Below are 24,342 nucleotides of genomic sequence, written 5' to 3'. Positions count from 1 at the left end.
TTCGTCCACCATTCCTCTCCCCGTTTACTAGGCAGAGGATTCGGAAATACTGCACGACTCTACACTGACTCTAAGGCAGCCAATAACAAGTAGATGGACAATGCCCTGGGTGTAATTATAGTCTCAAAAGAAGGACGACGGGCTGCCGGCCGGAGAGGGCAGGGCAGCCGATTTGCTGCGCGAGATACAAACAGCCAATAAGGAGCGACGAGACCCGGAGAGCGCGCCAGCGCCTCGGACGCCTTCCTTCCCCGCCTTTGAGATTTCTCTTCCGCTAACATCCCCGTGGCATCCCCGACGCCCGCCGCCACCCGCCGGGGACCCACCTGGAGGAGCCCCCCGCTCGTGCGCGGCGTCCCGCCGCCGCCGCCGCCGCCTCTTCCCATCGCCTCTGCGCCTGCGCGACCGGAAAATTCGCGAAGGTTCCTGAAGCGGAACTGGCCGTTTCCGGAAGCCGGCAGCCGCCCCAGCAGGCAGACCGGTGGTTGCGGCAGAGGAGCGGAGAAGGCAGCGTCTGGCCGTTCCCGGCGCCTGAGCCTGACCCGTAACGTGAGGCGATGGCCCTGCTGTGCTACAACCGGGGCTGCGGCCAACGCTTCGATCCCGAGACCAATTCCGACGGTAAGAGAAGCGCGCCGCCGGCCCGCCCGCCCCTCCGCCTCTTCCCCGGGACGCCCTTGGGCCCGAGGGCAGCCGGCGTCCTCCCGCGGTCCTCCCGCGGTCCTCCCGCGAGGCGTCACCGCACCGCCCCCGGCCTGGGCCCGTCCCGAGCCGCCCGCCGCCTCCCCGCGGTGTGCGCGGGGCCGCTCGCCGGGCTCGGGGGCGGCGGCGTCCGAACGCCTCCGTCTGCAGCCGCCCAGCCCGCGGGCCCGCTTCCCCGCCGGCTCCGGGCCGACGCACGTGTTTCCCCGGGTGGTCCGCTCGCGCTCTCGTCCGCCTGGACGGTGGGACATCTTCATCCCCGGCTCCATCCCCCGCCCGCGTCTGGAAGGAGTCAAGTTAACCGTGTGCTCCTGGGCTCGCGTCGGGATGTCTTTGTGTCTGTCTGTCTGACTCGGGGGAATCAGAAGTGCTCCTGGGCTCTCTTGGCGCTGTGTGTGTCGGGGGAATAAAAAGTTAACCAGGTGCTGCCGGCTCGCTCTGCAGTTGATTTGCTGTGTGCGTTTGTGTGTTGTGTGTTGTGTGTAGGGCAGCGGACAGAAACAGGAGGGTTGGCAGGGGGCGGATTATCCTGGCGTTTAAGTTCGGCCTTGTTGTATTTATATATGCAGAAGTTTATCTGCCTGATACAAGCCTGCTGTCGTTTTGTGCAGTCGACCCACTCTCTTTGAACCTTAAGTTTGTTCTTGGTTAAGAAAAATTATTCTGTATCTTTACGGTGTAAAGTTTTGATACATCCGCCCAGGTGGGTGGTATATTCGTTATACTTTGTAGCCGGATTTGTCGGGTCTTGCTGCGGTCTCCCTAGTTTGGTACCATGCGGTCTTCAGCATTAAGGGATTGAATGCATTCTTGCAGCACATAGGTGTAGACCTAAGGATGTAAAGTGAAAGTGACTAGGCTCGGTGAACAACAGAAGATGACCAATGGATTTGAATTTTGGTTGGGGAATGGGATAAAGAAGTGAGCTGATTCCTTAAATATTGTAGGAAGTAACGACACTTTGTGAAATTCGACTATTTGTTGTGTGTGTTCTACATGCCACACGTTGGTCTATCGCTTTTTTACATTATCCCATTTAATCTTCACAATAACCCTGTGAAGTGCACGTTATTATACCCGTTTAATAGGGAAGCATAGTTCAATATGGTGGACATGGCTCCTGATTGTGTAGGCGATTAAAATTGATACTTAAAATTTTTTTTCTCCTCTGAGATGTCTGAAATATTTGTCCTGGTGCACAGGTGAATTGGGGACATCATTTAAAATGCCAAGACCTTTGGCAGAATTATGAGAAAAAGATAAGTTCAGTCACATTTTTATGACAATATAAAGTTCAGGGAGAAAACTTTGAGATTTAAATGGATTTAAAAAATCGAGAAATGAGGGGTTTCAGAGCCCTTTGATGTTGGTAACGTATGTAAAAAAGTAAATGGCCGCAGTGTCTGCACATAGTCTACTTTAATATTAAAGGGAAAGCCTGAGGCTTCGTTGAATGGGACAGTTTGTTTGTTTATAGGATGTATGTACCAGCTTAATTTTAAAGGGGGGCGTATGGCCTTTTTTTTTCTTTTTCTTTTTCTTTTTTTTTTTTTAAGTCAGTTCTGTGTCTGGGAAATGGTACTGTGCCTGGGAAAGGAGAGATGGTGGAAGCCCAGAAATCCAGAGCAGGAGACGGTCTCAATGTTGGAGCATCAGCGGTACTAAATTCAGCAGGGAGGTCCATTAAGACTGCTGAAAGTTTATTTGCTTTAGCAAAATTAGTGTTATTTTAGAGACTTAGAATAAATACTCCAAGTAAGTTGGTTGACTGGAAAGTTAAGAAAATGAGGATAGGGTTAGTAAAAAGAGCTGTTAGCAAACTGTGAAGTCGGTTAGGAGAATGTTTTATAGGATGGGAGAGGTTTGACCTTGTGTATTGACTAATTTAGACTCCCTTCCTAGCTGTTAGGACATTTTCGTTTGAAACGAAAGCTAACTGAGAATTTTACTGAGACATGGTAACTTGCATATGTTAAACAGCTATTCTGGAAGAAGCACCCCTTCACAAACAGTATTTTATTCAGTCCCCACGTGTGGGGAAACTGAAACAACTACCTAGAGCCAGACTTTGAGCCCCGGTCAGACCCAGTGTTAAAAAGCCCTTGGCTCTTACTGTGTTGTAGCTTCTTAGACATAAAATATTACCTTGAGCAAAACTGGCAAACATGATAAAGACAAACTAGAGAGGAAAATGTCCATCTGCTTGTTCTTTACTTTTGAAAGCAGTGATTTTCAAATTGTTTATACCAGTTGTATGGATAAGACCTGACTCATTCCTGCTGCTGTTCTGCCAGAACTGTCCATTGTGATTATGCCTCTTCCTGGGTCAGACATTATGCATTTTATGCCTCGGACTGTATGTAAATTTGGTATTAGAAAATACTCTGTTCTCTGCTTTGATTTCCCTCTCAACTTCATATTCCTCTGCATAATCATTTCTGCTTTGAACCTCCTTTTTCCGTCCTCATTTCTACTACTGCCTTGAATTAATAGCTTCTTCCTCATCTGGGGGCTAGCATAGTATCTGTGTTACTAAGTTACTGTGTTATGTATGTTAGTACTTGGTTACTAACTAATGAAACCATACTGACTGTTAATGCAAGGATAGGGAGATTTCCCTTAAGTCCCAGGAATTAATCATTCTAATGCAGCACCAAAAACCAGAGGTTGTAGACAGTTGAAAGCTAAGCAAATATGAAAGGTTGAGCAAAGTAACCTTATAAGAAAATTGCATTGGTGTGGAGCTGACCTCTGTTTTTTTCTGAGCTCATGGTTTTATCTAGGGAATATGTGCCTGTTACCTGTTTTTTTAATGTAATATCCCATATTACAAACTGTAATAAGCCCAGTTTCATGAGGGTTAAGGGAAAATGGATGGTGTAGTGTGGACAGGGTAGAGAAATACAGAATAACAATCAGTGACAAGCCTGAAAATACATCATAGGATTTAAACTTATTTTTAATGAGATTTATATCTAGGAGTTGACACCTGTTTAAGAAAGTTAAATTAGCAATTAGGTATTATTTCAGTTTTTTAAATTTTTGAACCTGTTCTTCCAAAATACCTTTTTAGGTGATCTCTTGGGCAACCTTTATGGATCAATGCACATAAGAACACTTAAGTTTGATAGTATTTTTGTAAAAACAGAATTGGAAGATGATGGTACTAAACAAACTTTACTGCAAAGATTAGCGGAATACAGAATATAATTTGTCATACTTGAACTATTCTGTTTTTGTATAACTATCATACTCAAAATTAGAATTTTAACCTTTACTATTTTAATACAATGTTAAGTGGTGTGTGTCATGCATCAAACTTGAGCATTAGTGAATTTTTAAGTATTGTCTGTGTATGGAAAAAGGATTAACACCTGAAGGAAATGATGACTTTTCTTCATTATAAAGTGGTATATATTTTTTCTTTCTTGTTTTTGACCAGATGCTTGCACATACCACCCAGGTGTTCCAGTCTTTCATGATGCATTAAAGGTAGGAACTTGATACATTTCAGTCTCATTTGTAGAGTCAATTCCTAGGTATAATACTAAATATTTTTTCGTCTTTTTTTTTTTTTTCTCAGCTGGTGACTTTCTGCTTTCTTAATGACTATTTTGGGGTGCTTTAAGCAAGTGCTCCACTAAAGGCAAAGTGATCTTAAGGGCTTCTCCAGTTACAAAATTCAGTTCTATCTTAACTCTCATTTTCTATACCACTCATTTCTTCTCTTTCTTAATTTTGAGGGGGAATAAAAGCAATTGTATTTAATCTTAATCTTTCACTATATCAAGAAGCTGCTGTCTGATAAGAGCAGATCTGAATTTTATGAAAGATTGTTATGAACACTTGACAGTGCCACTCTCAAGATAGACATGTAAGTCTAGAGTAAAATTCTGTATAGAAGAGAGATGCCCCTGTTTTCTGCCTGTACTTCTTGATGTCCTGAAGAATTAGAGAAATAATAACATGTTGTTTGACTGGGTCTTTTGTGTTGGGTTTATTGATCTCCTAAAATTTATGATAATGTGGTACATTTTCCATTGTATATATCAAAAGAAAATGTGGCTGCCATGGTTTTAGGTATTCTAAGGAACATTACCCTATGTGTTTAAATGTTATTAATGCCCTTTGGACTTCTGATTTTACCTTTCATAGAGTAGTTGGACCTTTTTGGTGTTTAACTGTTAGGTAGCCAAGTGTAAACAATAATGTACAAATAGATAACAAGTTTACGTTAATCTGGTTCTAAATGAAAAACAGAACAAATGATCAAAGGGGCAAATTGAGACCTGACTCCTCCTTAACATCTTTTTAGCCTCTTTACAAACTTTTATGGGGATAGAAGCTGTGGTTCTATGAGAATATGTGTTTTTGCTGGGGTGAGGGGATTTTATCTTTCCTGGACTGCCATTTGTTCTTTGTTTTTCTTGTACTTTTTTTTTCCTGTGACGTTTTCCTCCTATCCCCTAACCATGGGCTTGCTAAACTTCTCAGTGTTTGGCTTCCTGTTTTCTCTCATTCAGTTCATTCGTTCTTGTCCTTAATTCATTCTTGTCACTTCTGTGTCAATGACTTCAACAACCTATTTCCATTTACGTGTGTCATTGGCAACCACAAAGGAGTTCTGAAATGAACTTATTCTAAAAATAGCCTACCTTCCAACATTGCTGCTGCTAGTAATGATATCACCGACTTTCTAGTCATTCAGCCCATTGCTCTTCTTACCACCCAAATGTTAATTACTTCATTTGTCTTAATGATTTCACTTTGAAGTAATTTTGTTTCTCTGCTCCAATTCTACTGTTTATGTTTTCTATAAACATTTCTTCAAGACCTAGACTTTCCAAGACCACTGAATTTCACAACCTGGTAGATTTCAGGCAAAATGTGTAAATCAGTGTAGTGTCTACTGTTGCCAGTTTTCTGTTTAACCAAGTAAGAAGTTACATTACATTAACAGAAGAAAAACCACTTTAATATTCCAACTAGAAGAGGCAGAAGGAAGAGGACAGTCCTTCTTAAGAAAAGGCAGTTGGCAACCCTGTACTCACATACTTAAATTTATCCTTCCTTTACACATTTTACGGGAACTACCATAGATACCAGAATGGCATTTGGGAACAGCTAGTCTGTATCATGTATGTATCCCAATATTCCTAGAATACCTAATGTAATTCTTCATATAGGATTAAGACAATAAAGCTTTTTTTCCATATAGAATAATTTTTCTAGTGACTATATTCTCAACACCAATTAAACTTTCTATTTAAGTTTATAGTAATTTTCCATCTATATCTTTATTCAGAGTAAAAAAACCTAAATTTTAAAGTAAAGGAAAATTTGAATTACAGAATATTTAACATTTTCTTTTAAAAATTTACATACTGTGAAAAAAGTCCCTACCAAATTCTTCATGCATACATGTATTGAGTAAAACAGTGAAACCCAGATAGACTCATGCAAAGCTGGCTCTTAGACATCGCAAGCCTTGAGACTGCTGCCTTTTTACTTCCTTCTCTATACTCCATTGGGATTGTAGGCAACGACTTAAAGCCATGTTTTGGTTAACCACTTGATACTTTGTTCAGAAACCACACACACTGCAGTACAGTGTCTGTATTTGTGTGCTTCCAACTGAGAAGATCATTTAACCTTGATCTCTAACTGTGCTTAGACTGCTATATTAATTAATCTGTGTTATTCTGAAAATAGAGTACTTATTGTTGAGGAACAGCTATGCTGAGTTTGCTTAGAAACTAAATTATGATGATTACTGTCTCTAACTTACTGAATTTTTTAAGTATAGCACTTTACTTACTCCATAGATCCTTTAAAGTATCTAATGCTTTTAGAAATGATAATATCTTTTTCTTCTAGAATAAAATACTATTCTTGAAAACAGAAGTAGTTTGTTTCCGTATTTTCAAGAGCTTCCTTTCGTGATAGACTATAACACAAATCACTTTTAACATTAGTTAATTTTGTTTTGTTTTAATCAAAGACTAAAAATCATATCACTTGATAAGATGAGTTATTTACAACACTTTAAAACTATGATGTTATATACATGCAGGTCCCTTCGGGATTCAAGGAGATAAGTGCAATACAGTGTTTAGTGGGTTGTGGTTTTCATGTGGATGGTTTTCATTTTTTTTCCCTTTTATGTTTCTTAGGGTTGGTCTTGCTGTAAGAGACGAACAACTGATTTTTCTGATTTTTTAAGCATTGTAGTAAGTATTAATATTTTTTTCTAGATTGTCTCCTAAAAAGTACATATTATGGGGAGCTCCAAATTTGAGGAGACTGATTTTGGACACCTATCGACTAGTCCCTGTTAACTTACAGATAGTAACTTTCTTTTAAAAGCTCTGTTTTATGACCTTTAAAATAAGAAATATCTGTTTTAGAATTTAAAGTTCCAAAATACTAATTAACCACTTGTCAGTTTAGGTTTGTTTTTGGTGTTAGTAGTCAGTCTTAAAAGAACATCAAGAAAAAGGAAGCTATATGCAGCAATTTAAAGCATTTTCAGTTAGGAATAGCAAATTTTATCGTATCTAAGATACCATTGAGATGCACCATTATTTTATATACCGTTAATAAAGAAAACTAAAGTTGTTAATTAAATGACATGCCATTGATCTTAGGATTTCAGGGAAGTTAAAATGTATGTATGACTCAGTGGAATATGGAAAAGGTAGCTAATATTTATTAAATGTTTGCCAACTTCCAGATGTGGGAAATACTCTTGTTTTATTTAATCCTCTAGCTAGCGTAGTAGGAGAACTGAGGCTCAAATTGAGACCCTTTTGTGTAAATAATTTGTGGAATTCTCTCTTTTTTTTTTTAATTGAAGTATAGTCAGTTACAACGTGTCAATTTCTGATATACAACATAATGTCCCAGTCAGTATATATATACGCGCACACACACACATACATATTCGTTTTCATTGAAGGTTATTACAAGATAATGAATATAGTTCCCTGTGCTGTACAGAAGAAATTTGTTTTTTGTCTATTTTTATAGTGGTTAACATTTGCAAATCTCAAACTCCTAAATTTATCCCTTCCCACCCCCTTTCCCCAGTAACCATAAGATTGTTTACTACATCTGCAAGTCTGTTTCTTTTGTAGATGAGTTCATTAGTGTCCTCTTAGAATTCTCTTTGTGAGATCTCCAGAATTTGTTTCCTGTAAACAAGTTTATGCTGTGTGTTTAATAGAATGAGTAAAGTAGATATTTATTAAGTGTAATTCAAAGGCTTTTTTTTTCAAGCATTATTCATATGTAAGAACTCATTTACATATATAGTAAGTTTGGAGTTCTTAGTAAGTTTAGAGTTCTGTGTTTAGTTTCTTAAAATAAGTCAATGTGTTAAAAGTGGAGAAAACATACAATTGAGTTTATTAATAAAGAACTGAAAAACTGTCTGTCATGACATGTGAAATAGATGATAGGATAACTCAGTGAATGAACACCTTTCACTAACAGGGCTGTACGAAGGGGAGGCATAATAGTGAGAAGCCACCGGAGCCTGTCAAACCTGAGGTCAAGACTTCTGAGAAGAAAGAACTATCTGAACTAAAACCCAGATTTCAGGAGCACATCATTCAAGCCCCTAAACCAGTAGAAGCAATAAAAAGGCCAAGGTACACTTTATACAGTCGTATATTTTTGTCACACTTGAATAAAAGCATTTGTTCCTGGTATTTCCTTTTACGATTTTGCATAATACCATTTGTAGCTAACTTTTGAACCATTTGGTTTTTCTTAGATAATACTTTTCCTTTTTATTCCCCCTCAACTTGAGAGCCTGTACACAAAAAACCTTCACTGCAGATTTGTTCACTGTACCATCACAGTTATGCTCAGGGTTGGGCAGCCACGTCTCTTCCTTGTGCCTTGGTTTGTGTCTTCACCATGGCACAGTGGAATTCGAGAAAGGAATTGTCCTATTCAGGGAATGGGTTTGAGCTGAAAAAGAACTTAGAGGTTTTTCTTTCCATTCCGCCACTGTTTCTTGAATATTTTTTAGGACATTCTTGGTCGAAAAATATTTAGTATCCTTTCAGATAATTCTAGTGAAGAACAACTTTATTTAAAGCAGTTTATTTTATCTTTACTAGGTCAGTATATAATTTTTCCTTGTATTATGCCAAATTCTGTCTCTTTTGTCCATATTTTGCCACTTAAAACAAGCTTAGTCCACTCACCTTTTACTTTCAGTTGCTTGAAAACTGTTAATCTCATTACTGATAAATTTTTAATGTATTTGATTTAGATGTCAGATCTGTTTAAGTACTTTTAAAATACCTTTTGTTCATTTTGCAGAACTGGACATTCTTTATACTCACCTTCTGATCTACTAGACTCTGTTTTACATCCCCACACATGCATGTTGGGTTCCACTGTTAGACAAGGTTTTCTTCATGTTGTATTTGAGTATTGAATTATTTTAGAACCAAAATACAGGACATAAAAACCAGATAGTTTTTGGCCTCAAGTACGGCTTTATTCATATTTCTATTCACACTATAGACTCATGGTTTTTCCCACTTTTTCTTTATTGATCTTACTCAAATAAATTTATAGCATATTGAATAATACTGGACCAAGCTAAGAACCCTAAGAAACTTTTCGATGTTTATTTAACAAAACTACTTAGGATGACTTTATTGTTTCCACCTTATTCATAATCATGAGAGGTTTTATCAAGTGTTTTGCTGGCTTATTTGCCAGTGAAACAAAATTATCAGAAAAAGATAACAATTCTGGCATGACTCACTGTTAAATATTACAGTGGAATCTACTATAATTGACAGTATGAGTCAAATTTTTTTAAATAATGAGCTAATTTCACTAAAGAGAAAATGAGAAATTATTTTATCCTAAATTCATTTGTCAGTATTGTAGGGATTATGAGGATATAAGTTTTTATGTACTTTTTTAATGTCTCTTATGTCAGTAGTTATGTTTTCATTAAGGATATAGTATGAGTATATAGTTTTATTGATGCATTTATTAATATTCTTAGTACTTACGGCCTTAAACAAATTGTGCACATAATATTTAACCATTATGAAATGTTAGGGGATATTGTTACTGCTTTTTTAACCCTAGCTAAAATTGCCTTGTGAAGTAACTGATTCTGAATTTTTAGATGCATATACTAGTGTCCACATAAAGGGAACGCTCTCCACCGGTAGGAATGTAGATTCACTTAGTACGTATTTATTGCCTGTTTATTCCATGCTCATTGTTTTACTTAGGCGTGGAATGTAGAGGTACTTCATAGACCCTTCCTTGGAGTTACTTATCTTGACAAATTTGGATTGTTAGTCTTTACTTCCTTCCCATTAACCCTACTGATTTATAATTTAATGTGACAATAGCATGATTATTTGAGACTTAATTATGATATTAATTTTTTCCACTAAAACTTAGAAATGTAGATACATTATAGCAGTTATTTGTAAAATACTTTTTAATGAGAAAAACTTGGTTCACGAGGCATTCAGCTTTTTTCATAAGTAGGCCCTTAAGTATATTTATTTTTAGTACAGAGAAATATTTTGGTACATCAGTAATGGTAATAAAATTTCCAAATTCTCCAGCCCAGATGAACCAATGACAAATTTGGAATTAAAAATATCTGCCTCCCTAAAACAAGCACTTGATAAACTTAAACTGTCATCAGGGAATGAAGAGAGTAAGAAAGGTAAGATTTGTTTTGTATTTTAAAATTTTTTCTATTCAATTAATTATCTAAAAGAGACAGGAGCAGTTTAGTTCACTGTATATAAATATGAAAAAGTAGCATGTTACAGTGAAGATTTTTTTTGTTTATTAAATGCCAGTAATACCACAGAATATGTATGTGATTTATTCCATTATGTCCTCATTAAAAATGAAAATCAAATGTTAATTAAAATTGTTTTTCTTTCCTGACTCATTACTTTTTAACAGTGAGTTAAATTTCTTTGATAATTGTGTATGTTTCATTGTGTGTGATATAAAATATATTCAGTATTCTCTGATCTGTATTTGGTATCATGGGAGAAAAGTCCTCTTTCATGATTTCTTGTACAAGGTTATTTATTGGATGTAATATTACGTTGTAGAATAGAAATGTGTCATATTATGTATCATTCTGAGGCTATAGGGAAGACCTGTTCACAGTAGTTGGTTTCCTGTTAACATTTAAATATGATACCCAGAAGGTCACATGGAAAACTTAGTTACCTGAATTGTTTTAACGTATCAGTGTTTTTTGTGTTTAGATTATTTTTTCTTTTTTTTAGGATGTAGATATGGTTATTTTATTTTATTTTATTTTATTTTAGATTATTTTTTAAATATTTTTTTATGGAAAAGTTACCTTTTAAGAATGTCACCTGCAGTAAAGTGTTCTGTTTTAATGTTTCTAATTTGATTTTTTTTTTCTTCTTCGTTTTAGAAGAAGACAGTGATGAAATTAAGATTGGGACTGCATGTAAAAATGGAGGGTGTTCTAAGGTATATATTGTAAAATTTGTGTCATAAAAGTAAAATTTCAATTTTGAGAAAAGAGAGTACAATTTAATGACTCAATTCAACAAACATTTTGGTGCCTATTATGTGTTGGACACTGTGCTGTGGAGCGAGGCTGTGAGTGTGGATGGATAAGAGACACTGTGAGGAGCACCATATCATAGGAATAAGTAATTCTAATTTAGTCAGCATTTATGGAACACTGGCTATGTGCCAGACATTGTTTTAGGGGCTGGGATTATAGTGTTTAATAAAGCAAAAATCTCTCTTCTTGTGGAGCTGTAATTTGAAGTGAGGGAAGGATAACAAATAGGTAATTAAGTGCTAAGAATTCAGGTAAACATGAAGAAAATGAAGCAGACAAGGTGATAGAGTAAAGCTATTTAGATAGGCTTGTCAGGGAAGTCCTTCATGAAGTGATGACACTAAATCAGGAATGTAAGTACTGTCGCAGATCAGTTACGTAAACCTTGCGGTAGATGTGGGGGCAGTATGTGTAGAGGCTTCGGAGCTTGACTACTCAGGGAATTATGAGAAAGGTCAGTGGGCTTGGCCAAGGGTGTGAAAGTAGGGGTAAGAGAAATAGGCAAGATTGTGGAGTCTTTACAAGCCACAGTGAGGGGTTTGGGCTTTATTCTAAGTGTAATAAGCCATTATTTGTTTGAGGGAGGGGTTTTTGAAAGATACCTTTGGCTGATAAGTGGAACTTTTAATGGGGCAGGAGTGGAATCAGGAAGGAAAACCAGCTGGGATGCTGTTGTGGAGGTGCATGCAGTGGGGTATGTTTTTGAGAAGTGGTAAATGTGGGATGTAGTCAGACATGTCCGTGAGGCCTCTCTCTACCTACTCTGTGTAACGTTGCACTCCCTCCAGTGTTTCCACACTCTGGTTTTTGCTCCACAGCAGTAACCACCTTACAACACACTTCTTATTCTGCACATTTATTTTGCTTGCAGTCTGTCCCATCTAACTATCCCTTCCCTTTCTTCACTCATGTAAGGTTTACAAGGAAAGAATTTTGTTTTGCTCTCTGCTAAATCTTGAATGCTTAGAACAGTTCCTGGCACATGACAGACACGTGTGAAACGAATGATACTCAGCAGTATTAGCAGGACTTGCTAATTATGAACTGCAGGTGAAGCATGGAGGTGATTGGTACAGCGTTAACTGAGAAGGAGAAAATGGAGTTGGGGGTGGGGACAAGTTTGTAGTTTCCTACATTTGAGATCACCTTGCTCATTTAGGGATGGACTGAGCAGGTATTCACAGTTGTATGAGGTCGAAGCAGTAGATAAAAGAGTCGTTAATTCTTGGGGTGAGGGAGACGGTGAAAGCGGTAGGTTAGTGGAGGAAGATCAGAGAGCAGGTGTCCCAGGTGAATTTTGAGAAGTAAATGTCAGTTCTATAAAGGACAGAAAGGAGAAGGATATCCCAAGCAAAGGTAATGCAGCAGTAGTATACAGAAGGCAAAAGTATGCAGTAGTCATGGTGCACAGCTTGTTGATGTAAAGTTGAGATTAAAAGAGATGAGTAGGGGTTAGATCCTGAAAGGCTTTTATAGTGCTCAAAGGTTAGACTTCCCTTAGGTCCTGGAGGCTGTTGAAGAAATTTTAAGTTTTTCATTGAAATATAACTTACATGTAAATTAATTTTTATAGCTTAAGGGGGTTTCACAAAGCAGAGCCCTCCTTTTGCCTCCTCTCATTCAACATAGCCTAGTTTTGCCTACTTTTGAACTTAATGCGAATAGAGTAAATAATAGAATAGATACTCTTGTTTTTGTTTTCCTTTGCTTAATAAAATGTTTGTTGGTTATCTTGGTTGCATGTAGCTGTAATTTATGTTCACTACTTTAAAACATGCCGTTGCTTGAATGTGCCAGTTTTCCTTTGTACTGTTCTTTAATCTTTTTTTTTTGATTAATGCTACTATGAACATTTTTGTGCATGACTTTTGGGATACATACACGTATTTCTTTTAGGCATGTGACTAGAAATGAAGTTGGTGGTTCACTGTGTATGTCTGAACTCAGCTTTAGCACATAGTCCCACACAGTTGTACAAAGTAATTGTATTTACACACTCTCACCGGCAGTGAATGAGGCTGATTCCATCTGTTCTATGCCATGGTAACACTTCGTAATATCAGTCATTTATATTGTAGCCATTCTGGTGAAGTGTTCCTATTGTGGTTTTAATTTTCACTTTCCTGATGATGATGTTGACTACCTTTTTGTATGTTTATTAGCCATTTGGATATTCTCTTTTGTGAAAGTCCAAGATCTTTTTTATCTGCTTTTCTATTGACTTTTTAATTTTAGGAATTCTTTATACATTTTAGCTACAAGTCTTTTGTCAGAGATACGCTGTACCTTTTCACTGTCTTAATAATGGCTTTTGATACACAGAGGCTCTTTAATTTTAATGAAATTCAATTTGTCCAGCTTTTCCTTTATGACTAGGGATTTCTGTGTCCTATGTAAGAAATCTGTTTATTTCAGAGCCATGCATATTTTCTCATAATACAGGCACATTTAAAGGTGCAGACTACCTGGAACTGCTTATTGTATAACTGTATATGATGTGAGGTAGATGTAATTAAAAGACTTTAAACAAGAGAGTGATACATATTTTAATTAGCTAGTAGAGTACAGAAATTGAAGGCAGAGAAATTAATTAGAACCAGTTAGCATAGTTTCATTGCCTATCTGCTAGTGATCATGAGGAAGTTTAGCTGACATTTTTAAGTCAAATTGACAGGATTTTGTGATAAGTACATATGGGTAGAGGGTAAAGAGAAACTGAAGAGGACTTAGAGAATTTTTGCTTAGACAGTGGATATGGTGCCATCAAATAAGATGGGAAGAAGAGTAGAAGGTTTGGGGGCAATAATGATAAGTTCAGAATTTAACATACTGAGTTTTGTGTGCTTATGAAATATCTTTAAGAGATATACATACCCAGTAGCTTGAACTTACGAAAAGTAAACATGCAGAGTTTTTATTTTCTGTACTTTTAGGTGGTTGCTATAAATGCCAAAATAGACAGAAAATATACTACTGGCTGCATCTGTGTTTTATTAACATAACTTTTTGTGAATTCATCTGTAGAGCCTTCATCTACAGCAGCAATGGGGCCCGGATCTTCCAGACAAACCCTGGATATATATATAGGTCTGCAGCTCATTTTTCCCTTCGTAGGGATAAGAAATGACCACTGTAGAGCTTTCAGAATTGCATATTAGATTTTCCATATTAATTCATAATGTTCACACAGAGTTTACTGTGCATATAAGTCATGCTATAACTGTGTATCTGTTTAGAGAGCTACCCTGGTTTCAGTATTCTGTAAGTTTATAGAATATACCTGAGTATGTTCAGATGTGTCCTCATAACCAGAAGCCTGAAAGTATCTTAATATATGCTATTGCCTACTTTTCTGTTTGCCTTTTTCACAGGGAACTGAAACTTAAGTATGTCCAAAAAGGAATCATTTTTCATTCCTTATTGGAATGGCCTGGGCTAAATATGTGAATGTTCTAGGAAATTGTTATTATCTCATTGGCATTTTCATAGTTCATAGAGGTCACCAATACTACAGATATGTGTGAAATATAACATTGAGATGTGAAACTAATTTATTTCCTCCTTTTTCTCTTTAGACGTATCAGGGTCCACAGAGTCTAGAAGAAGTCTGTGTATATCATGCTGGAGTGCCTATTTTCCATGAAGGGTAACTTATTCATGACTAATAAAAACTTTATGGTAGAAGTTAGAAATATTAATTTGCCTTTAAACATTACTTGTCATGCAGCAATATTAAGTATTTTACTTACATGGTCATATAATCTTTAACCTCAAAATGTGGGTGTTGTCTTTTATTACACATGGGAAAACAAACAAGATTACAATTAAGTGGTCATTTTGATTCAAACCTCATGTTTTTCCTTATTCCTTTAATTACTAACAGTGTCATACTCTTTCTGTTTGAGCTGAATAGGTTTTTATTTGAAGAACTGTCCAGGGCATTGTAGGACATCCAGAATTTGGGTTCCTGGGGCACTAAGCCACCAACATTGTGTCATTTGAGAAAACTCATACTTTTCCACAGCTCCCAGTTGAGAGCCTCTCAGTATATTACACTGTAGCTTATAGAACCACAGTGCTGTGTTAAAATCGTCCTCTGCCTCCTTTGGACTTTGTGATGGTTGTAGGCATCTTCCTCAGGAACTCCAAAATTGCTATAATAAATGGCATTCTGGTGTTAAAGCTTTTAGTCTTGTAGTTTTAACTGTATAGTAACTTAGATACTTGTAAGATAACTCAAGTTGCACACTTACTGATTTTTCTTAAGTCACTTATCACTATAATACTTTGGACTTAATTTAAGGTGAGATTTTATTTCTCAAACTTTTCTATAATTTAAAGGATGAAATACTGGAGCTGTTGTAGAAGAAAAACTTCTGATTTTAATACATTCTTAGCCCAAGAGGGTTGTACAACAGGAAAACACATGTGGACTAAAAAGGATGCTGTAAGTAGCCTTTTTAAAATAGTGCATTGGAGTGTATATATATGAGTCATTTTGAAGAGATTTGAGATTATTCTGTCTTAATATTTTAAAAACAGTTTTTCTGTCCCTCACATGGTAAAATTTCATGGGCCTGAAAACTTAAAGTTTATCTGAGTCAAGCTCACAAAGCACACTGCTCTTTGATCAAAATCGCCATTGTGTATGTTGATGCAAATATGTAGGGTTTCGTGGAATATCTAAGCCTGCCAAAATTGAAGCGTTTTTTTCTGTAATTCCATAGCCTGTTCCTCCTTTTTGTTTTTTAGAAGTCTCTTTATATATTTGATTAATCTAGACCTCAGATTCTCTTTTGGCTACTTAATATTCAACTATTTACAGATGCACAAATACTTCACCTAGTGGCCAAAGAGGAGGGTTGCAGACTTCTTTCATTGGAATTGTTTTGAAAGCCTCTGCTAGCTACCAGGAAATTTATCAAAAGAAAAGGGAAAGCATCCCTTCCTACTTCCCTGACAGCATTTTTAAAAGCCTTGTAACTATGCAGATAATCCCCCAAAATCTCAGTAAGTTCTAAGAAGGCAAGCAATTTATTGCTAAGTAAGTGTTTGCTAACTATTGTTAATGTATCTTATGTTAAATTAGTTGTATGTGCTGTATTGATGCTAATAACCCCAGGACAATGAACCTTTTCAGTTTGTGTCTTTATATTTAAATTACTTTGGGAATTCATTTAGTCTACATTTGCATATTTTATAGTTTCTGCTTTTTATAACACATGGGTTGGGTATTATAAATATATCCAGGGGAAGGGTATAGCTCAAGTGGTAGAATGCATGCCTTGCATGCATGAGGTCCTGGGTTCTATCACCTGTATCTCCTCTAAAAATAAATAAACCTAATTACCTCTCCCCCCACCACTGCCAAAACAAAATAAATAATACAGTAATAAATAAATAAAGTATAAATATATGCATTAAGTTACAATAATTTATCTACCACAAAACTTCTAGGATTGTTGTATTAGTAAAAATAAGATCTCTTTGTATTTTCTCCAAAAGTTTGAAAGTTTTGCTTTGAAAAAATAAAATGTTATTTTATTTGCAAAAAGTTTTTAGAGTATGACCCTTGATGAAACTTTTTAAAAAAGTTTTTAATGCATGTAGTTATCAAATATTGAGAGTCTAAGCTAGTAGCTAAGGGCAAAAAATGTAAATGATAGAAGTAATTTAAATTTAGTGTAACTATGAAAATACAAATAATGCTTTTTAAAACAGTAGTATCTCACAGTTTCCTGCATTAAATTCCTCTCAGTTGTAGAATAAATCACAAGTCACCTCTTTAAAATAGTTATCAATGTAGCAGTATACCACTCATAGATAATAATTATTTCCATAATGGTAATCAAAAAATTGCTTCCACAAATTCTCACCTTTTTTAGTATATTATTATAAGAGGAAAGTAATCAATAACAACAGAAGATAGTTATAACTAGTCAGTTTTTTTCCCCCATATTTCAAATTGTAGAAAATAAATAGAAGGTTCCTTTGCATGGGGTTAAGATGTAGTCTGGTTTATCCTGCTAAGCAAATGGATTTCTTACTTCAGTCTTGAGAGAATGTTTTTATGACCCTACTTAGTGGATTGCAGAATGTCAGAATTGGGTAGTAGTTCTTAAGTTGTTTTTTTTCAAGGTGTATTAATACTGTGGCCCTAAAAAAAAGTTGGTGGAAAAAAAATGTTCTCAGATCATAAAACTGTAAAGATTCTTTGTATTGTGATTTATTTTATTGTTTAAACTTCTTGATGGGAGTTTTAGAAGTTGTTTGTGCTTAAAAACATTGAGAGCTCAGTTGTACATGATAATTTTTTCTTCAATTTAGATGGGTCGAATTTCTCTTAAGAAATTAATTATGTGGTACTTTGTAAATTCGTTGTTTCTTTTTCATTACAGGGAAAAAAAGCTGTTCCATGTAGACATGACTGGCATCAGACTGGGGGTGAAGTCACCATTTCAGTATATGCTAAAAATTCACTTCCAGAACTTAGTCAAGTTGTAGCAAATAGTACCTTGGTAAGTATACCAGATGTCTTTGAGTAAAAATTATCTTTATACATTATTCTTAATGTATTATATAATATTGATCTTATCTGAGCTGTTTTTAAGATCTTTTCATCTTTCCCATTTGAAAAAATAGTTTGAAATTACTTCACAGAAACTATTTTAAAGAAAATTTCTATGTAGTAATTTCTGAAGCATTATGGAGATTGTGTAGTAGCTTAGAAGATTTATCAAATAATAATGGTGCTTAGTTCTCACCTATGAAATGCCAAGTTAATTTTTCTTTACTTTTAATGGTTTTGTCAAATAAAAGTGGTTCAGTATTGAGAGTTCCTTAAAACGGTTTAAATGATTTTTATCAGTATCTCCTTATTTTTATTATCAGTGTTTTATATCATAAATGTTTACTTCGGTTTTAATCAATAAATCAACTTTCTCTTTTTTAGTTGAATGTACACATTGTATTTGAAGGAGAGAAGGAATTTCATCACAATGTGAAATTATGGGGTGTAAGTATTAAGAATCCAGCAGAATTTTTCTTAAAATTTAAAATACCATTTGTACAATAAAAGGCAGTACTTTAGTAAGCATTGATGCAACATAAATACATAATTTACCATCATTTCCTACAAAAAAGTTTAAATCTCGGGATAGAAGTGGCCTCAGAAGCTTGGGTTTTGCCTGTTAGCAGAGGCAGTGAGCACAGGCAGAGGCGTGAGGTCTTGTTTGTTGTTTGGGCATACTCGCCTCTGCGCGCTGTAAGTCCGCCTGGCGTACTGTAATTCCCTTCCATATGTCGCAGGTGATCGACGTGAAGCGAAGTTATGTGACTATGACTGCAACAAAGATTGAGATCACCATGAGAAAAGCTGAACCTATGCAGTGGGCGAACCTGGAACTGCCTGCGGCCAAAAAGCAGGAAAAACAGAAAGAAGATACAACAGAATGAGCTGAGAAGGAAAAAAGTTCTTGCCACCTTCAGAATCGTAAACACGCAGGGGAAGTGGTGGCTTGCTGCTGTGCTCTTGCTTTCTTGTTGTTGTTGTTGAATCTGGCATTTCAGGGTCTACAGTAGGTTCTTAAAAGCCAAAGTCAGTTTATCTTTTTGTGCCTCCCACCTTCCTTTTGAGTTACTTAGGATTGATTATTCGTTTCTCCTCATTAATAGAACTGTAGTTGTGTCTTATACTTGAAGCTAGAAAATAGCTCGTAGCAGAGTATTTCGTAGTGTTAACATTAAGCAGAGAAATGTAAAGGAACATGTGTTTTTACATCTCTTTTATTCCATAATTACTAAAGATGGAACATCGAGTTTCCAATTTGTATTTTCATGAGTTTGTGTTCCTATAATACTTGAAAATCTTTACGGGAGAGATGAAGCTCTGCATTGCCTTTTCCGCTCGGGACAACTACGTTTTGTGGGGGTATTAACTTGAGGTAGTGTAGTAAGTAGTTAAAGGGGAATATACGCATTGATTAACAAATTAGAATTCATTTACAACTTAATTGGATTAAAAATTACAGCAGTACTGATATTACTAAGCAGTATGATTTAAGAGTATAGGAAACATTATAATTAAGACTATACAGGTAACAATTTGGTTAAAAGTCACCATTTTATAAGACTAAGCTATAATGTGAAACATCTCTTTCTTGATTATAAGGACTTTGTACAGCGGGCTGAATTGTACCTAGTTTATAGCCTACACCCTCTTAGAATCATCTATTAGTTACAAAGAGAAATTTTATATGTTATTTGGCCTCCCTAATGGAAAATTATATCTGTGAAATTGTAGGCTTAAAAGCTTATGGAAATACATTAGGGTATCAGAAAAGCAAATGTTTAAGCTTTGCTTTATGAGAGCTATCACATGTTAAATGAACAAAATAGCTTAGTCTTTTGGGGTTTTTGTTTGTTTTTAGGCTTTCATGAACAGCTTGACAGTTCTAGGTGATACAGTGATTATATATTGTACAAGATTAAATGTAGGTATCACAGAATTGATGGCTTGTGCTCACTGAACCCATCAAAGGATGGTTACTTTTTGAGGCAGTGCAGAGCTCACAAAGAAAACTAAAATTAAGACGTGTTATGAAGGCCAGAACTCTGGCAAAAGAACTTAATACATTTGGGTATGAATTATGTTTATATAGATTAAAATGATTATTTCTTAAAACTCCTTGAGTGTTTTTTTTTTTTCTTGGTATTAATGGATTTCTTACAAAGACAAGTTTGCAGAAGTACAGTGTTAGTTAATCTCAGTCTACTATGTTTAGCAGTTAACTGTTAGATGTGCTCGTGTAATTATTTAATTGTTTAGCTCTGTAACAAATAAAGACAGAAAAATTGGCAGCCAGCTTTCATAACACTAAAATATCATGGCAAGAAATTTCTGCAGTGAAAATTGGAGCCAAACAGAGTATGTAAGTTTCTAGTGCTTGGGGTTGTGGTTGATGTTTTAAGTTGTCTTTCGTAGTTTAGGACCTGGGTGCATTTGGAGACATGAAATCTTGTTTTTTATTTAGGAGAAAGATTAATACTTTGATTTGATTTGCGGTAATGATGAACAGACCCTTTTTTGATGATTCCTTCGTGTGGCTTGTTTTCCCCTAAACAAGATCTTAATGTTATGTGCCCTTGAACTATTATTTAAAGCAAGTGTGTCATTCGTCTAAGAGTTAGTTACAAAGCACTGACCTTTATTTATACACACACATCCCTTAAGTGTTTAGTCTGGTTACACTAGTGACCGTTCTATTTGCTTTCTTATTCCTATAAACCTCTGAATTTGTTGCCCAAGTAAAAATCTAAATGACAATTATCTTAGAGTCGTACATACAGGGACACAGTTATAATTAAGTAGACTAAGTCTTACTTTATCAAATCTATTAAAAAAAATAAAAAATGCTTGTTACATTTATTAGGCTGTTTCTCTATAAATGCTTTGTCTTTCTGAGCATTCAAAGTGCTATAGCAAAGCAGTCAAAGCTAGAGTTATTGTACACTTGGTAACTAACCTGACAGCTTTCGCAACATGGGAAACAAAATATGATTTTTCTTGCCTAGCACATTTGCTAGTGTAAAGGAGGAAAAGTCCTAAAAAGTTGAACTTTTATTTTTTTAACCTCTTATTTTGAGATAAGTTTAGATTTACAAAAGAGTAACCAAAAAAGTAGAGTTTTTTATATCCTGTATTAATTTTCACCTTATGATAAAATTTCACATAACCATAGAACATTTGCAGAGGTAGCAATTAGCCTTGGTACAATACTGTTAACTAAAGTAGAACATTAATTTTGACCATTTATTTTTAGTGGAACAGTATTTAAGAGTAGTTCTTGAGGCCTACCCTAGTGTTTTGATAATAATTAAAGCCAGTAATTTATAAACCATTAAAAATAGAACTTGAAGTCAACCTATCATAGATAAATGTTTATAGGTCAATAATGTAACTTCTTGTTGTAACTTAACATATACTGGCAAAGTACTGTAATGATCTATTTTATTTAAATTTATATTTTATGCCAGAGATTTTAATTCTTATTAAGTAAAACTTTGGTTTTCTTTAGACAGTTCTTCACCCATCCATGGGTGAAGTGAACCTTAAAGAGTTCCTGCAGATACTCTTAAGGTGTCTTTGGGTTACTGCTCTACCACCCTTGTTTTTTAAAAAACGTCAGTCATTCCCCAGCCTGAAAACGCATGTCATACATCCATCCATATTAAATAAATTACGAAAAGCTCCCTTTTGAGGTATGAGGTCTGGTGTCAATTTTAGAGTGTTTAGGTATGGACTCAACTTTTTTTTTTTTTTTTAAGAGGCCAGGTACTTTTAAGTTATCTGTTAGAAGATTAACAGATTTTTTTTTTTTTTGGTTTGTTTCATTGCAGATTATTTTGATCTGGCATTCATATTTGGTAATTATTTTGATCTGGCATTCATATTTGGTAACTATTTGATTCTTTTACCTATGTCATAATACCCTAGCCTCAGTTCTAAAATGCCAGCTAAGTCCAGCTTGTTTTTAAGTTTTATTAATAGGTGTTTCCTTTCATTTCTTTTAATTGTTTGTTGGGTGAGTAGGAAGCTGGTGTTTTACTTGACTGCCTTCTTACTTACTGCCCAAGTATTTTACAGCCGAAACTCGTCTGGAGTTGTTGCATGGCTTGCTTTTTTATTTAAGTGTAGATGCCTGGTGCTATATACATTTGGTATTATTCCTAAAATACTGAGCTTGCAAAGGTTTTTCTTTTGCATAGTTGTTAATTTTAAGTATTTATAGAGTTCTTAGTTGTGAAGAATTCCTTCAGAAACAGTTTTTCTAAAGAACATGTTTTTATTAAATACTAATTAATGACTTAGTTTTCCAATTTAGTAGTCCACCTTTAATGTCTATTGAAGACATTTTTATGTTGCTTAAAGAGTATGTGTCAAAATAATTTAATTTGCCATTCCTTTTTGACTAAGCAAATACAGTATCCAAATGATTGGATTGTGAAATTATTTTTTTAAGACTGCTAATAGAAGTAAGATAACTGATTAAGCCTGGGAGAGGGAAATCTCCCTGAACTCACAGTACCTTCCCTTCCTGTAAAAATGAGACTAGGTGAGTGTATTAACTTTAAAAAAATACTGTGGTCCTTTTCTTCGTAATGCTCATTTCAGTTTGCAGTTCCATATTTATTAATATTTTATTTGTATGATTAACTTGTTAATGTCTTTGTCCTCTTAAAGATGGCGTGTAACCTTGACTGTGTTTTGGTTGACTGTTACATCCCCATTTTCTAGTACAGCACTTGGCATGTTGGTTGGCTCTTGTAAATATCAAGACATGTGGCACTTGTTTATGGGCCAGTCACTGTTCTAGGGACTTTTATGAATATGGACATGATCCTCACGACAACCCTTTGAGGTAGGTTCTGTTTTTGTATTACAAGGAAGAAACTGAGTAATGGCACAGGTTAAGGAACTTGCCTCGCATCAGAACTATTGAGTACGGAGTAGAGATTTTAAACTCAGGCACCCTGGCCCTGTGTTCTGTGCTCTTAACTATATGCTGCTTATGTCTGTCAGTTGAATTAATGGGTTCCAAAAAACATTGTCACATAGCATGGAAAACTAGTAACACTGTGTTTAGTTATCAGGAACAAGTTTTACTTTGATATGTTTTGTTAGAAAATAAATTTGTAAAATAACGTGTGTAGTTCTTTTGTCTGTATGATTTTGCTTATAATAATACCTGGATTTAAAACTTCACTATTTGTAATTTGACAGCTCTTAGGGTCTCTGGTTTCTTTAAACAGTTTCCAAAGAAGTTTCAGAATCCCCAGGTCAAAAAGAAGTTGCCCATTGCCACTCTGATAGTGACTTCATAGATAGGAATTCATATCTGTGTTAGATTAACTGTAATGAAACAGCATCAGACTTATCTTTTTTTCCCCCATTAATATGAGACATGGTTAAAACAATCTTAAGTCTGCAGCATAAGATATCTGCATAAGAAAGACAGGTAAGATTGTAAACATGGGACAGAGAGCAAAGGATCATTTGAAATTTGGCTTTCATCTTCTAAGCCAGGTCCTTGGTTATCAAAATACCACTTTTAGACCAACACTATCAGCATCTTTGAATCTGTTAAAATGCAAATTCTTTGTCCCCAACCTATAGGACCTACTAAATCAGAAATTCTTGAGAGTGGAGGTCAGAAGTTTGCAGAAGAATTTACATTTTATTCGGTTGTACAATAAACTGAAAAACACTAGCAGCATGGAAGTCTAATTAATTAGGCTTGCATTTTGTTGTCTTTTTTATCACTTTTTTTCAAATTAACTTTTTGTTTCAGAACAGTTTTGGACTTGAAGAAAAATTGTGAAGATAGTACAGAGAGTTGCCATATATTTCACCCCATTTCCACTATTAAGTAGTGAGGTACACTCGTTACAAGTAATAAGCCGGCACTGATAAGTATTATTATCTGAAGTCCATACTTTATTCTGATTTCCTTAGTTTTTACCTAGTGTCTGTTTTCTGTTCCAGGATCCTTCTAGGATACCACATTGCATTTAGTCATATGTCCTTGGTTCCTTCTTGGTTTTGACAGTTTTTCTTAGACTTTCTTCAAAACCCTGAATTTTGAGAAGGACCGGTCAGGTATTTTGTAGAATGTCTCCCAATTAGGATTTGTCTGGTGTTTTTCTTAGAATTAAATTTAGCATGTTTTGAGAAAGAAAACCACAGAGGTACAATGCCGTTCTCATTGGTGGCATTAAGGGTATGTGCAGCCAACACGGCCTACCATTTTGGTCACCCGGCTAAGGTAGTGTTTATGTCAGTTTTTAACTGTAAAGTTACTCTTTGTCCTGCTTTCTAGCCTTCGTTTCCTTCTGTGTGCAGCCCACACTTGAAAAGGAGTGGGAAGTTACGTTCCACCTCTGAAGGGTGGAGTATCTACATAAATTGTTGAGAATTTTTGCGCATGGGAGATTTGCCTCTTGTCCTGATTTATTTATTTGTT

At 35.7% G+C, this 24,342-nt stretch overlaps 1 protein-coding gene across 1 annotated transcript; it reads left to right on the top strand.

Annotated features, from left to right (window-relative positions):
• Positions 1 to 208: 208 nt before the first annotated feature.
• On the top strand, positions 209 to 23,031 carry CHORDC1 (cysteine and histidine rich domain containing 1). The gene is made up of 11 exons (XM_032488367.1): positions 209 to 621; positions 4,145 to 4,194; positions 6,876 to 6,932; positions 8,197 to 8,354; positions 10,320 to 10,423; positions 11,162 to 11,220; positions 14,896 to 14,966; positions 15,662 to 15,767; positions 17,719 to 17,838; positions 18,273 to 18,335; positions 18,629 to 23,031. The coding sequence occupies exons 1-11, from the start codon at positions 558 to 560 to the stop codon at positions 18,773 to 18,775; spliced, it is 999 nt and encodes a 332-aa protein (XP_032344258.1). The 5' UTR covers positions 209 to 557; the 3' UTR covers positions 18,776 to 23,031.
• Positions 23,032 to 24,342: the final 1,311 nt, after the last annotated feature.

The sequence above is a fragment of the Camelus ferus genome, chromosome 10 (genome assembly GCF_009834535.1).
Source record: "Camelus ferus isolate YT-003-E chromosome 10, BCGSAC_Cfer_1.0, whole genome shotgun sequence".
In the NCBI taxonomy this organism is placed as follows: domain Eukaryota; kingdom Metazoa; phylum Chordata; class Mammalia; order Artiodactyla; family Camelidae; genus Camelus; species Camelus ferus.
Note: the sequence above shows the minus strand (reverse complement) of the source record. Positions and strands in the feature narration are given on the sequence as shown.